Source organism: Chrysemys picta, chromosome 1, assembly GCF_011386835.1.
Source record: "Chrysemys picta bellii isolate R12L10 chromosome 1, ASM1138683v2, whole genome shotgun sequence".
Lineage (NCBI taxonomy): Eukaryota > Metazoa > Chordata > Testudines > Emydidae > Chrysemys > Chrysemys picta.
The window spans coordinates 217,988,476-218,005,040 of NC_088791.1; the positions used below are offsets into that span (position 1 = coordinate 217,988,476).

The 16,565-nt window shown below is 43.6% G+C and overlaps 1 protein-coding gene across 3 annotated transcripts in view; it reads right to left on the reverse strand.

Moving 5' to 3' along the window:
• The window catches only part of NHS (NHS actin remodeling regulator), a 345,061-nt gene extending 329,082 nt beyond the window's left edge, over positions 1-15,979 (reverse strand). For 2 of the 3 annotated variants that reach the window (XM_065580125.1, XM_065580121.1), the window contains exon 1: positions 15,218-15,976. In XM_065580125.1, the coding sequence (XP_065436197.1) occupies positions 15,218-15,605 (388 nt within the window). In that variant the 5' untranslated portion in view covers positions 15,606-15,976. Of the gene's footprint in view, positions 1-15,217 lie in introns of all 3 variants that reach the window. The other variant, XR_010597277.1, reaches the window with a different exon arrangement.
• Between the last annotated feature and the right edge of the window lie 586 nt (positions 15,980-16,565).

Here is a 16,565-nt window from a genome sequence, read left to right on the forward strand (position 1 = left end):
TGGTCAGCACCATGCCGTACGGGCAGCACCGTGCTGTGTTCCACTTCCAGGGGACCCCACAGGCAGGATCACTGCAGGATCAGGGCTTACAAAGCCAGGGGCTGGCCACTCCTAGAATCCCAACTGGATCTACAGCTAAGATATTGAAAAGAGAAGGGAAATGGCTTTATGTATTTTAAAGGCGAGAGAGGGCTCCCATCTTGCTGCACAAGATTTTATGCAAATCCTACTAAAATTAATGAGTAGCACACATGCAGATAGATATTCATGCCTGCAGATGATGATATTCTTTGGTATGTTTGAGTTTAAATCCTCAAAACCAATAAAAATGGTCTGAAGAAAAGACTGAGGTAGCAGAATCATCCTGCCTATGCCCTGAAATCCTGACCAAACCTTGATTCACATGAGCTCTAGCTTCACTATTGGGATATTTATGTGATATGCAATCCATCATTCAGCCCTAGGCATTTGCCCATCTGGCTTATGCCACTGAAATCAAGAAGCTACAAAAGAACGTGCTACAGGCATGTAGCAAAAGAGGCCAGAATGTAGCTGTATCTATCGATATACAGATGACAAGACTAAGAGCTTGTCTTCACGCACAGCACTACAGCAACACAGCTGCACTGTTAAGATGGTACTATGCCAATGGGAGTAGTTAATCCACCTCCCCGAGAGACTGCAGCTATGTCAGCGGTAGAAGTTCTCCCAACAACACAGCACTGTCTACACGGAGGGTTAGGCAGGTATAACTATGTCACTCAAGGATGCGGATTTCTCACACCCTGAGCAACATAGTTATACTGATATAGGTCTAAAGTGTAGACCTGGCCTAAGGCTCAACTCTATTTACAAAGGAACAAACTAAAGGGCATAGCCTCATATTTTTTGCAATTATAAATATAACCTGCCTTCAGTGAATCTCAGAATTATGCCATTGACTTACGTCAGTTTGCATACAGTTCTTCTCTCCCTCTCCCTGGAGAATTAATTTCACAAAGTAGCTAGTACTGTTATTTCACTGGGTGAGGTGTTAAACGGTCAAGGTTACCTTGCTCTTTATTTCATTTTTCAGTCAGTTGCTGCGATATAATTTGGGTAATATATTCAATGGAGAGGTGCTTAAATTAACACATCTAAACTACAATCACAACCAAAACCACTACCCCCAAGTCTCCACACAATAAGCCTGATTGTCCATTACATCCAGTAGGAGAGATTCCTCAACATCACTATCAACTCAGCATATTTAGGCCAGCCTCAACTGCAGTATATAATTGAGCATATTCAAGTGCAGATACTCTTCTCCCTTTACATTTCATAATATTCTCCTTCACCTCTCCTCAAACAGGCACACAGATTTATCTGTGGCTCTGAGATCAAAAAGAAACTTATTACCATGCCAGTCCTCAGATCAGCCTGCAGGCGCTGCCCAGAAATGAGCCATACCACCATTTTTGCACACATAGTAGGCTATGCCCCACAATTTTCCAGTACAATACAATTTTCCAGTACTGTTGGTTTGCATCCACACATCAATCCACAGGATCACATTGACTCTAAAGCTTTGGCATTGTCAGTCCATAACTTGCTTCATTATAAAACTTGTTCTAGTTTTTTAAAAACAAGAAAATAAATATTGTACAGCAAATGAGCTATCTTAAAAGACTGACCGAGACACAACATTGTACCAAACTCTGACCATTTGATGAAATATGTGGAGCTAAAAAAATTAGAGAGAGATTAATCTTTGCTTTATTTGAACAGTGGAACTTATTCTGTATCTTGGCCTTTTTGTTTGCATCAGTAGTTGCTGGTGTGGCTATGATAAGAATTCTTCTTCCCTATATACATGATCATATATATGATCAATGTTCTGAAGCCTTTTGCCTTTACATGATGTCCTCTGCCCATACTCATTTCTTTCTTATATACTTTCCCATTATGTATGTGTGCACACATACGCACAGAGCTGGTGGCCCTGCATTAGTCTAGTCTATCAATTGGAAAGAGGGTCCAATAGACAATTAGATGATGAAGGAGCCATAGGACCACATGTACCATGATGTCTCACATCACAATAATGTAATTGCTATGCTAACGCCTCCATCAAGTCGTGTTTACTGTCACCCAGGGGCTAGGCTCCAAGAAAAATCACTAAGGGTTGCAACATTTTGTAGCTCCCTCTAATATTTCATTTAGAACATAACCGAAAGGAAATTGGTTAAGACCGAGCTGTGGAACAGCTAGATAAATTATTATTGCTAATGTACATTAATAATTTGTATTAAATTACACCTGGATTATTACATAATGAACATTATCCATATTACACCTGTCAGAGGTAGCTGTAATCCATTCGTTAATTTATGGGCCCAACATTCTTCCTCAAGGAGCCTTTCCACAATTCCACATGATACCCCATCCTAGATTTTATGTCTGGATTGTTGATTTAGGATATAGACAGATACCTCCCTAAGTGAGGACACTGCTATAGGAGGTTCAAGGGCATTGGTTATTCCATCTTGTGTACTAAATAAGCTACATGACATGAGGGGTCAAATTCTTTGCCAATGTAACTCAATTTAATGGACTTACACCAGGTTTGGTTGAAGATACGTATTTGTTTAATGTCCGTACAGATGACAGAATGCAGATAACTGGTGCATGGTGCTACGTCTTTTTATTCTGGTTCACATCACATCACATTTGGGGGAAAGTTGAGCACATATGACAGTTATGCATCTCTTATACTTACTGGGCCCAATTCCCATTGCTTATAGCAGAGCACTTCATCCAAACAGCAGCCTGCAGGTTATTACATCCAAACTCCAGATTATCCCACTGTTTGTCTGTACAGGGGTGCATCAAGGCAGGATCAAACCCAAAGTATAATATAAATTAGGAATACTGCTGAAGCCCCCCCAAAATAATTGATTTGTAATTTAAGTTGTTAGGTTAGTTGATTTCCCCTCCTTGATTTAAGCCTGCAATGAGATCGAGTACTGGAGAGCATTGCAACAAGATATACTGCACCCTTAAAATGAAGGAACTTAACGCACAAAGCTTTTAATGTGCTAAGGACAATAATCCATTTACAACATCCATTAGAAGCAGGCTTGGTTTGGTTTAAATTAAACCTTAGGAAGTTTTCAGCAGTTTATTACCTGAACAAGACAGCAACACATTAAAAGATAATCAATGGAGAATAAACCACACTAATAAAAATTAGTATCACCGCTCCTGTCCATAGTAAGGTGGGGGAGGAGGGGTTGCCTCTACCACTAAGTCAGAGATGCAGTGCAGAAGTTATGCCTCTGTCTCCTGAGAAATGCAGCACTGAAGATGCAGGGAAGGAGGGAGTCAAGGTGGTAGGAAGGGCCAAAGCTAGCCCCTAAAGGAAGTGCATAGAAGACAAAAAATGATTTTAGATGGAAACTAGTTAACAAACCCAGTAATTCTGGGAGGTGAGACAGAATGGAAAAAAAGACAATGTTGACAGAATGATCTGTCCTATGGGTGAAACTTACCCTTGGCTTGTTGAGCCTGGGCAAAGCTCTCCATGCCCCTGAATTCCCACAGCAACTCCACAGGTTATATGCAAGTGGAATGACCATGCAGGAGGTCTCCCACACCCTCTACATGCTAAGAGAGGGAATCTCTGATGGCTTCAAACACTGTGATATAGAGTGACCAATTGGAGCTGCATTTGTGCCAGAGGCTGGGACAGCAGCTGCCAAGCAATGTAGTATGGGGCAGATGGGGAAGAGCACGTGCATTCCATCTCCTGCAACCTCGAGCAAAATCCATTTACCAAGAACTCAGGATTATCCTCAGTTTTGTGAGTTCAAAGGCAAGCTCCATGAATGCGGAGTACCGGTTCCCCCTGGGAATCTAGTGGTTCACCTGAGAGGTGCACTCTTTTCTCAGCACCTTTATGCATGGTCTAGTAACTGATTTAATGTGCATCTTCTGCCTGCTCTGCTGCACTTAGCACTTCACCAGAAACCACGGTCCACTAGGGAAGGGAACCTGTTTATGCTGAGACCTGCCTTTCCCCTTCCTTTGGGTCAGATAAATAACCATGGGAGGAGTGGGGTTGGGGGAAAAGGTGGGAAGCTGATTATTGCCTTCTGTTCGGATCCAGTCTTATTTCTAGAGCCCTGCGCGGATACAAAATTGCATCTGCATCCAATCCACAAACATGGTCCATGGATATAAAACAGATATCAGCAAATTTGCAGGGCTCTACCTATTTCATCTCTATCCCAGCCACACAGAGCATCTGTGATTTACACCACAGCAATTTTTGCTTAAAATAAAAAATCAAGTTATCTGATTTTATCAGATGCTGGGAATAGATAAATATGGATATTAGGTTACAACATGTTGCTACTCAGGCTCACTTTTAATACAGCGATTTATTTTTATTGCTGACTACCTCACTTTTATTATCAACAAACTTTAGCACTCAGCAATCGTATCAGGTATTGTACGCTACAGCATCAGAAGACACAAAATACAAATAAATAAAACGGTGATCCCTGCAGAAAGACCATGTTTTTGCATTCAAAGCTACTCAAGCTCCGAGCGTACAAAGCAGTTGGCTAAAACAGTCTCTGTGTTTCCTTCTTGGTATAGCAATAGGCTGATCTTGAAATGACTGAAAGTTACAGATCTACATGCTGCAGGATTGAGCTCCCAACTTAAAGCTACTTCTAAACAATAAACTTTAGGGAGGGAAGTGGAAAGAATTGACAAGTTATGACTATTTTTAGTACAACACACAACCCCATGCTCATTGGTCTTAATCACATGCACATGTTGTTAACAGGACAGCTTCTCAGCACTTTCTCAGTGCCATACGCTGAATGGCTACAGTTCAAAGTCCAACTATCCCTCCAACTGAAAGCAAAAAGGAAACCTAAGTGGCTTTGTAAGAATTACAGTGATCCTATATATATAAAAAATAAAGTATCACCTTGTGCTGAGAAATACGTTGCAGATTCATGCAGTGTTCATTGACTATAGCAGAGTTCCAAGTACACAACTCCTAATGTAATTATACCAGCTTCTTCATGAGATTTCAATTCCTTCCTGCTTTCCTCCACACCTCTTTAAAAAAAGGAAGTTTAGGGGAAAAAGAGCGAGGGAAGGGAGAGGAATCTGAGATGTATAAAAAGAATTGTCAAATACACAGATACAACAGTTTAAAGTCTCAAGTTAAAATATGGTGGGAGTATATCTGCCATAACATCCATCCTAAAAACATGCCAGTTGTTAAAACAGGCAGTGCATTAGAAGCGGTTAGTTATAATGAGAACGTAAACTAAAAGTCTTCGGGGGAGATATTTCAACTACAGCAGCATACGCTGGATGCTATCTTTTATTTTAATCATGCTATAAACCGTGCCTTTTTGAACGGCTATCTCTTCATGCAGTTACTTACATACTGGTATATAAATTAAAAATCTAGAAGCAATTAGGAATGAAGCTAAGACTCTTTTGATGCTAATACATCAAAAGAAGGAAAGAAATTCCCACTCTGCCTCCAAAACACACTCAGTAACACAGAAAAAGTTCCCCTCTTCCCAGGCTAATCGCTGAAGTCGCTCCAATAGAGCTTCTGGTGTCAAACTCCAATTACATGGAGATTGCAAGTGATCTGAAACACAGGTTTATGAAAAGCCCAGCCCTCTGACTCAGAAGACCCCACAACTGTGCACTTCTGCTGTCAAAAATATTCTCGCAAGCTGATCATATTTCCTCCACTTCAGACACCAAAACATTGCCATTAAAGATCAATGGGCACCATGAAGTGGTAATCCTTCAAATTATGGAAAAGATAGAGAGAGTCTTTGACAGGGTCGGTGCCAGGACTGCAGGGGGTGGGATAACAGATGGGGACCATGCCCTGGATCTATCAGCACTGGAGCCCCCAAAGTAGTAAAGAATATTTGAAGAATGAAGGAATTCCCCAATGCAGTTGAAGAATCATCCTCATTTGGGGGAGCATTTGCATTTAATTCACAGATTTCTTAATCTACTTCATCTCCGTAAAGGTCTTTTTCCTCCTCACCTGGTTCTCCCACGTCCAGTCTTACCTTTAAAAGGGGCGGACGTATGGTAGAGCAGCCTTCTCCAGGTACAAAGCAGCTCGTTACCCTCACTGCACAATGATTGTGCATGGAGGGCAGCGAGTGGGCACCGATGCGTCCACAGCAACTTTCACTTAGAGACTCCTTCACACCTTCAGCCGGCCCTAATGAACTGTGGAGTAACATTACCTAATGTACAATAAGGGGATAGCAGCATAGCCATGAGGTGAATTACTCTTATGTATCCCAGCATACGAGATGGTGACTGACAAAACGTTAACATTCTGCTTTTAATTGATTCCCATCAACTGAGTCGCTCCACTTCACCGCATTTGCACCATTCAAAGTTGTCTATCAGGTGAGCGCTGCGACCTGCACTGAGCAAACAATTAAAAGGAAACTCTCCTGGAGAACGCATTCACGCTATCTTTGTTCTAGCAAGTAAATAACTAGGGCTAGGTTGGTGCTGTTTGGCTGCTAAACCACAAGCCGGACTGGGTGAGGGTGGGGCTGGAGAAGCTCTGCATACGTGGGAATTCTGGGGATCTCTGCTTGTCTCAGGTACAGTATTTCCAGGGGTGCTGGAGAAAGCTATGCCAGAGCAGAGCCTGCAGTGCCTTTGAAACAAGTTGCACTCTCCATTTTGCTGGCCAGCTTGGAGGGAAGGAGCGAGGCCCCACTTTAGCAGCACCAACACTCAGAAAAAACATCTTTCCTGGTCCTTGCACTCAGGGCAGCAGCTTTGGCTGGTTCATACACGGGGGAGCATGGTAAAGAATAGTTTCTTGTGTCTTCTCCCCATCCTTGCACATCTATGCAAGGCCAGCCATAATCTGATCCTTACAATATAAAAATCACAAAATAGGCAAATCTATGCAAGAAATGTCCACACACACACACACACAAAAAAACCCCCCAAAGAATCAGATTTTGTTGAGCCAGAGCAGTGTTTGAGGGGCATCGTTATATTTTATATTAATGTTTGCTTCCAATAATTCCTTCCCTCAGTTCAAGGACATTTCAGAACTAGTCAACAGGTTTTGGATACACTCCAGGCTCTTCCCCTTCCCTCCCCCAGAAATCAAAGTCCCATCTTTCATGTGTGGAAACAGATAGCTAATTGACTCTCCCACATGATCTCCATCACAAAGAATTTAAGTAACCACAGTCTCTTTTACCTTCACTTCCCAGCTCCCAGACAATCTATTTTATAAATAAATCACACCAGAAGGGGGAAAGGAGGTAGAACTAAGAGCAAGATGTTAAAAGGACACACAAAGACCACAGAGTTTTACCCACATTATTAAACTATAAAGATTCTCAAATAGACACCAGCTACAGGCTGTATGAAAACATATACTCAAGTTATCAAGCCAGATCCTCATTTGGTATAAAATCACATATACATTTAAGTCCCCTCACACCAGTTTTACATGTGTGTCACATCACTGACCTTAATGGAGTTATCCTGTTTATACCAGCTGAGACCCTCATTCAATATCTCTAATTAACATATAGGGCCTGTTCTCCTTTCACAACAGTGTAAGTCAGGAGTAGCTCCATTAATTCCACTAAAGTCTACAGAGTTACCCAGGTGTATGACTGGCATGAGATGAGAATCCAACTCCTAATATTTTTAATATATATCAGTCTCTCTCATCAGAAGGGCTCTTCAATTAGTAATAAGACCCCAAAACAGCCATATTCCTCTGCTATTTATGAGTTATTGAATTTTCACTGGTAAAGTGTTTGGGTAAAATCCTAGCACCACTGAAGTCAATGGGAGTTTTTCCATTGACTTCAATTGGGCCTAAATTTTATTCCTTTGTTTTATTTTAAAAAGGACAGATGGTTATATATGACACAATGTGAGTCAAGGTGGCAACCCCAGATTCCAAAGCATAAGATCACGGCAGACGTGCTTTTGTAAGAGTCCTTGGTATTAGTTTCTACCCATTGCTTAAAATGGGTTTAAAAAACCTTCCACCTGACTCTACATATTTTTCTCTATTTCAGAAACTAAGTTGCATCATTAGTTTGTAAACAAAGACAATTACTTTTCTTTTTGAATGACTGTGCGCAGTCTAATGTTATTGTAAGGCACGGAAACTCTTACCCCGTGGTTTTCCTCTTCCATTTTTTAATTGTTCCAACGCTAGCAAAAAACAAACAGGCAAACCAACATTTCAGTTCTCCAAATCCCACAGTCCCTGCTCATTTGACATCAGCCCTCCAATCCTATAAAAAGCAGAGCAGTGGGGGGAACTCTCCTGCTTTCCCACACCACAAGAGAAATCAACTGAAATACATAATGTTGGATCATGTTGCATTAATTGAAGAACTGCACTCAAGAATGCCATAGAGAAAAGTTTTCTAAAAAAATAAGACAAAGAGTCCTGTGGCACCTTATAGACCAGGAGTAGGCAACCTATGGCACACATGCCAAAGGCAGCACGCGAGCTGATTTTCAGTGGCTCACACTACCCAGGTCCTGGCCACAGGTCCGGGGGGCTGTACATCTTAATTTAATTTTAAATGAAGCTTCTTACACATTTTAAAAACCTTATTTACTTTACATACAATAATAGTTTAGTTATATATTATAGACTTATAGAAGGAGACCTTCTAAAAATGTTAAAATGTATTACCGGCACACAAAACCTTAAATGAGAGTGAATAAATGAAGACTCGGCACAGCCCTTCTGAAAGGTTGCTGACCCCTGTTATAGACTAACAGACGTATTGGAGCATATACGTCTGTTAGTCTATAAGGTGCCACAGGACTCTGTCGCTTTTTACTAATCCAGACTAACACGGCTACCCCTCTGATACTTAAAAAAATAAGGTAACTGATAAAGAGACAGATATCTTGTCCATTTCCAGAAGGACAAAGAACTGTGCTCTATTATTCACAGTTTTTGAGTGTGAGAGAAAGACATTATATTGAAGGCATTGGCTATCACATCCAATGCACAATTTTTCTTTCCAAGTTTTTCTATGGGCCCCAGACTGAGTTTCTAGTTCATATGATTTAAATAAAATAAAAAGAGAGAGAGAGAGTCATTGAGGCTCTGTTCTACCTCACATACCTTAGATTGCAACAATGTGCTTTTCCTAAAGCACAAAAAAAAAAAAAACATAAAACCCTACATTCAGATGTTTCAGGTTTGTCTTGAACTCAGAAAAGCATTGGAGTACAGAATTAAGGACAGCTGAAAATCTATTCTTTATCGTGGCTACTGGTATTGGAAGCAATACAAGACACAGGATGGTCATCCATTCGTAATCTCCTATCATGCCTCAGCACAATAGGAAGAGCACAGAAAGGAGTTGCAGTCTAACTAAATTCATTTGTCTCAACCTCACAAAAGGCAAAATATAGCTATTATTTGTGGCTTTTTCAATGGTTTAAAAGTATGCACCCAAAGTTATTTTAAAGAAACACCCATCCTTAAAGAGGCTGGGGTTTCTAATGAAGCAAACCATATCCGTTCTGAAGCTCTCTAGGACAACTTCATTTAGGGGATTCTTTACAGATTCCATTTCAGCAGTAACTGGGACTTCAACATAATAATGAGGAGACACTATCATCATCTTCACTTCAAATCTAAATAAAAGGTATTGTAAAAAAACAATGGTGGTGTTGTGGGGGAAGGAGCATGCAGATCATCATTGTGGATTAAACATGTCATTGCAGTGCTGGAAACCCATACTCAGCAGCATTCCCACCAACACATGGGAAAAGAGTGAAACTGACAAAAAGCAAAAGTGAAACTAACCAGTCAATTTCCAGTGACCAAGCCAAGTTAAATATAATAAATAAGCTGCATAAGCATATGTCAGAAATGACTCAGTAAATTTGCAAGTAAAGAATTTAAGATATTATTTTTATCTTGATACTGTCCCTTTAAAGGAAAAAATACCAAAGTAGTGAAGAAACTCCTTGTAGCACTCTAGAGCTGCTCCTAGGAACTTGTGAAAAGCATAGTAACACAAGGCGTTCCCTTGTTCCTTGGTAGCTAAAGCACTGAACCTGGCTATATAGCAAAACGCAGAAGGAAAAAGTGAGGCACTACTCTCGTAGATTAAACTTGTAAAAGATGTTCAATTTTCAATAAAATATTTATGTTTTTTAAAAAAATAAAAACTCAGCAATTACAGAATTCTCAGAGATCACAGGACTTTAAAACTCTACTGCCTACTCAACGCTGGTTACTAGTAAACCTTCCCTGGCCAGTAGGGTGGCCTACATCATCAATTTCTGCAAAATTGACGCTTTCCTTTAAAAAGTGTTACATCTGTAGCCCTTGTGATTATGAAGTAACTTTTCCAGATATGAACAGATGCCTTGCTGCTTTCCTGAATCTGCAGACAGATCTTGTGCTTCTACTGATGCTCACAGCTTTCTCAATAAACAACACAGTAAAACTAATAAGATTCTCAGCAGTTTCATTGCTATTATTCAGAAAGCTGTAGGCAATAAGAAGACTGTCAGGAACTGTGTCACTATCACCTTGCTTTTGTTTTGGAAAACTCTAGCAGCAGCAGCAATTTTTGGTGCAGTAGGACAAAAAAAATTGAGAGCGACAGAAGGGTAGAGAATAGCCAACTTTGGAATGGCAGGGAAGGAAAAGAGAAAGCTCTTTCCTGTCTTCCACCAGTAGGGTGGGATAGGATTCAAACTTCTTAGACCCCTATTAACCAGAGACATACATGAAAGATGGAAAGTTAACCAGGATCCAGGAACTGGACTATGATAGGAATCCTAGTAGTGAAGTGGGGGTGTTTAGGGTTGGGGTGGGGAGAAAGGGATAATCTTTCCCTTGAACCTAGAGGCTGGCAGAAGGGCATCATTTCTAGTTTATTCCTCTAGCTAACAGGTCCTTGGTAAATTTCCCAATCCCCATTTCTAAGCAGAAGTGAGAGGAAAATTGCAGCTGCACAGCAAAAAAGCTCAAGATAAATTTAAAAACAAAAATCCCAACAATCCTGAGGTCTTTATTAGTCAGATAACAATGACCCTGAGACAAAGAAGTTAAGGCCCAAAGAAGATTGCAGAACTGGGGATATGCATTATTATAAAAGCCAACAAAATGTCACTTCTAATATAGTCCTTGAAATTTTCTGCTGTGTCTTTCGATCCCTAGTCAAATATTTTATGACAAGAATGTATAAATCTTCAAGTTTAAAAATGTTTCTTTCTGTAATACTTATATACAGTGCTATTATACACTAGTTTTAAGAGACTTTTCCCTTTACAGCACCATTCATCTTTTTGATTCCTCAACAGTGGTAACCTGACTTGTCAATATATTGGGTCAAATGACTACCTGATATAGTTATTGACTTCAATAGGAATACTCCAGAGATGGATTTGGCCCATTATCTAGATGTCTTCATAATGAAATCTGGCTGGTTCATTAGGAAAGAGAGAAAAAGGTCCTGAAACTTCACTGCTCAATGTTTTGAACACCTCTGCCAGCAGCCTAATAATAGGACAGTATTATTCTCAAATCATTGTGCTGCGATTAGTGTGTTATTACACCAAGTGTTTGTACAGTAGCAAGACAGACTAATACTTTTAAACATAACAGTCTTTTAAAAATGTACTTGAGCTGCGATTCTAATACCATATTGCACAGCATCTCAGCAAATATGGCCAACACCAATACTAAAAGTACTGGGCCAAATTCAACCTTGGTATTACTCCATTGATTTCAATGGAGTTGAGCCAAATTCATCCATTGAGTTGAGTGAAATAATATCAAGGATGAGTTTGGTCCACCATGTTTAAAAACCAATTGCTTATTGCCTATAGTACTAATGAATGAGGAAGGGTCTGTGGATGGAAAAACTGGACGTGCTATCTTCATGCACTGTAGGATGGGATGTGTGCTTTAATGTGTAATGTGAATTAGTCTATGAACCATACAGGATATACAGGGGGAGTGGAGGGAAGATATGTGGTACTAGTACATGAATATGGAGAGGTGGGACGTAGGTATGAGTAGCTGTGTCGATGGTGACACAGTATATACATATGAGAAGTAAGGATATTGTCCCTGGGATCCTCCAGAAGAGCATTCACACGATCTAGTCATCCAGGGGATCTCTACAGCTTCACTATCCAGGTGTGGGTGTGTATGAATGGGGAAGTGAGGAGAGAGAATCAGCAAAGTCTTTCCCCTCCCAAAAAGCTGAACATTTCGCACCTAGCACTATTAAAATGTGGGTAAAAAGCCACATTCTGCTTTTTATCAACACTTGGGTAAATCCAGACACTCTAATGAAGGTCATGGAGTTACACTAATGTAACATCAGTGTGTCATACTGTAATTTGCATACAAACTGCATAAATGCAATCCATAGGGGAGGGAAGAGAGGGGGAAAAAAACCCTGACAGGGCTAGATCCGGCTCTCACACTACTACAAATCTAGAGTAATTCCTCTGATCTCAATGTAGTTACTGTGAGTTTATACTGGTATAAATGAGAGCAGAATGTGGCCCAAAGAGGTTTAGTTTCAGCACTTGGTCCCCTCCTTTCATTACACAATCCTCTTTCACACCACACATTTCTAATCAAAGCAAAAAAACCACCCCAGTTATACATTAGTACTCACTGTGAAACGGAAAACCTTCTCTCAACATCATGGGCCAGATCCTCAGCTGGTGTATAGCAGCATAAATCCACTGAAGTCAGTATGGTGCTACACTGATTTACTCCAGCTGGATCATAGAATCATAGAATATCAGGGTTGGAAGGGACCTCAAGAGGTCATCTAGTCCAACCCCCTGCTCAAAGCAGGACCAATTCCCAACTAAATCATCCCAGACAGGGCTTTGTAGCTGAGCATCTCATCCTAAATATCTGTTTTGAACACCTATGGCAGGCTTCTGTTCACCATCACTGCAAAAAGTTCATTGACTCAAAAGGGGGCTAATTCCAACTTTACACAGGAGTGAGAGAGAGAAGAACAATCAGACAACGAATTTTAAAATGTCATGTTCATTTCCAAATATCTTTTTAAAAGACTGACAATATTTCAGACTCATTTAGCCCATATAAACTGGAGTAACTTCACTGAACTTGGTGCAGCTACTCTGGATTCATACTGGAATAACAGAGCAAAATCTATCCCCGTGTTTCTCGCTGAGAAGTGCTCTTATACAGATAGCAAGAGAAGAAAAGCACTCAATATATTTTACTGTGTTAGTTCAGAGTTTAAGACAGAAATCTTACCTAAGAAAAATACATATTCACACATATTTGGGAAATGTACGCATCACTAAGAGTCTGAAAATGGTTATATTCAATCGTTGTTAACGTAAGCCACATTCTGAAGATATTAACAGCTGTTAGAAGTACAGAGCCTATCACTGCTTTTGACTGGAGAGGAAGCAGGATTAAAGCACTCATTGCTAATAACAACAGTATAATATTGCCTTGACCACAACAGATCTAATTTTTTTCAGGATTCCTCAGGGTTGCTCTTCAAAACAAAAGTCATTCCTCAAACTTCATGACTTCATGGCCCTGAAAACTGCCCATATTTATCATTTTTATTATTTCTACTTAAGGGCTTAGAATTTTAAGCAGGATGTCAGGAATATTCTTAAGGATAAGGGAAATTTTCACTGGCGGGGGGGAGGGGATAAATGAAGGTTGGGGTTGGAAAAGTATCAGAAATTCCTGGAAAAAAATCCCCTGGGCACCTTTGTATAAATCCTGCATTATCTCCTCTGTCATAAGAACAGCCATACTGGGTCAGACCAATCATCCATCTAGCCCAGTATCCTGTCTTCTGATAGTGGTCAGTACCAGATGCTTCAGAGGGAATGAACAGAACAGGGCAATTATCAAGTGATCCATGCTCTGTGGTCCAGTCCCACCATGTGGCAGTCAGAGGTTCAGGGAACCCAGAGCATGGGACTGCATCCCTGACCATCTTGGCTAATAGCCATTGATGGACCTATCCTCCATTAACTTATCTAATTCTGTTTTGAACCCAGTTATCGTTTTGGCCTTCGCAACATCCCCTGTCAAATCCTTCGCTGTTGACTATGCAGTCCCAGAAATCCTAGTCAGGAAGCTTCTTATGTAAGCCAGAAACCACTGACATCATCTTTCTTGTTATTGAAATGGTCTGGTTGCACACACTGCGCCCAGGAACATACTGATCCGCATTGGTTTGTTTATAAATTCACTCGGAAACAACTTGGTTGGGGAGCTCTCTCTTTGACACTGATCAATATCAGCAAATCAAGTGAGTCTGCCTGACCTGAACGCTGGGGAAAGTACAAGCCTGACCAATTCACGCATTTTCATCCCCGCAGCGCTAAAAGCAAGGCTCTTTCCCCCTCCCCGGCCCCCTCTTTTTGCCACACACCTTCCAGCCCCTTGAACAGGTATTTACTCATCATGAGGAATTCAAGAGAAGCGTAACCCAACTCCAGCTGGTGCTTGCAGTCACATAGTCAATGCCTGGCAGCACCGCAAGCGGCCGGGTCTCATTTATTCTAGGCAGCTACTCCTGAGCGAGGCGGGGATGGCGAGCCCAGGGCTAGGATGGGTGAGGAGGCGATTGGTAGATCATCCCATACCACCCCCCAGGTTGAACAGGCAACCGCGCTCCCGAGCCAAACAGATGCTCTCGCCCTTGAAATCAGCGGTCCATTTCAGAACCTCCAAACTTTACAGCCAGGTCACCTGCCGTCCCCCCCTCCCAGCAGATCCAGCCTGCAAATTCCCGTCGCCTCTGCCCCTAGACGGGGGTAGGGACTTCGGGCCATTTCGCAGAGCGGCTGGTTTCTTTTCGGGCGGCGATGCAGCCAGGAGGAGCAGGGCGAAGCTGGGATGAGGGTCTAGGAAATGCGTGCGCCCCCCGCACCCCACCGATTCATTCAGCTTCACAGCTCAGCAAGTCCGTCCTGGTTTCATTTGTTAAAGCACCAACTTTTCTCGCCCAAACCCTCTCCCCCCTTCCAGGCGCCCCGGACAGAGCCCATCTCCTCCGGCTGCCCCCCGGCTTCACTTCCAGGCGATCACACACCCACAGAGCCCCCCCACACACAAGGCTTAGCGCCCCCCGGGGGGGGCGAGGCGCGGCTGGCTACTCACGCACTGCCTCCTGCTTGGGGTCCAGGCTGCGCAGCACCCCTTGCACACCGCTGATCTTGCCGTGCAGCGCCCGCACCCTGCGCTGGGCCAGCTGCAGCTCCGTCTCGATCTCCTGGAAGAGGGTGCAGGCGTGCCGGGCCACGTCGGACAGCTGCCGGAGGATCCGGGCCAGGGCCCCGTTACTGACCGAGCAGAGATCCAGCATCGTCAGCACCGCCGCAGCCTCCTTCCCCTCCGCGGGCACCACGGCGGCAGCCTCCTCCGGCTCGGGCTGCGGGTGCGGCTGGTCCCGGGGCTCGGGGCAGCCCAAACTCTCCTCCAGCAGCGAGGCGGCCGGCTGCTGCCGGCACAGCCACTGGGGCTCCACGATCCGCTTGGCGAAGGGCATCGCCGCTCCCGGGGCTCGCCGGCCAGCCACACACACACACGCGCGGATCGCGGCAGCGCTCTGCCCTCCCCAGCCCCCGCCGCCCAGCGAGCCCCACACGCCGGGCTGCTGAGCTCTCCCGAGTCCGCTTTCACTTGCTAACAGCCGGCACCGGCCGGCCAGGCGTCCCCCATGGTGCGCGCCACGGGCGGCGTCCTCTGCCTGCGAGCGGCTCCCTCAGCTGGGGGAAGTCACCGGCGCCCAGCCCCGCTCTCCGCTCCTCTGAGCATCAGCTGCCCTGGCGGTGAGCTCCCCGCCTCGCTCGCACACGGCGCTGGCCGCTCCGAGAGGTGGGGGATTGCAACAGGACGGGCGGAAAACCCGGAGAGCGGAATCGGCCGAAAGCCTGGGGGAGGAGGCGGGAGGGGCGAGGTGGAGGAGAGACTGACATCGCCCCTCTCCACCACAGGGAGTCACTGCAGGCGCCCCAGGCTGGGGGCAGGCGGGAGCGCGGCCAATGCCTCCAGGGGAAGGGGATTTTTACCAGCCGGGGGGAGGCCGGGCTGGGACCGATTTCCAGCTTGGCAGCAGGTCGGAAAACATCCGTTTGAAGATGTGTGCGGGGAGGGGGAAGGAAAGCTCCTGAAGTCTCCCAAGGCAGGAGTGTGTGTGAGTGAGGCACAACGGAAAAATAAAACCCTCTGGCGTGTCCTTTGTTGCTGGGGCCCCTTTAAAAATGGACCTGACACTGACTAGAGAGATGTTTTTTAGTGAGTGTGGTAAGGAAAGTTAGAGTGGATTAATGTATCTTTCAGCTGCTGCAGGTGTAACCTAGGTCAGGGCAGAGCTCGTTGCATAATCAGGCCCCTGCATTGTAAAGCCTTAGGGGTATGGACCGCATCTGCCTGTACAGTGTCCAGCCCCTGCAGGCTCTAATCCTGGCTGGGACCTTGGGGGCTACCACAGTAGTAATAATAATAT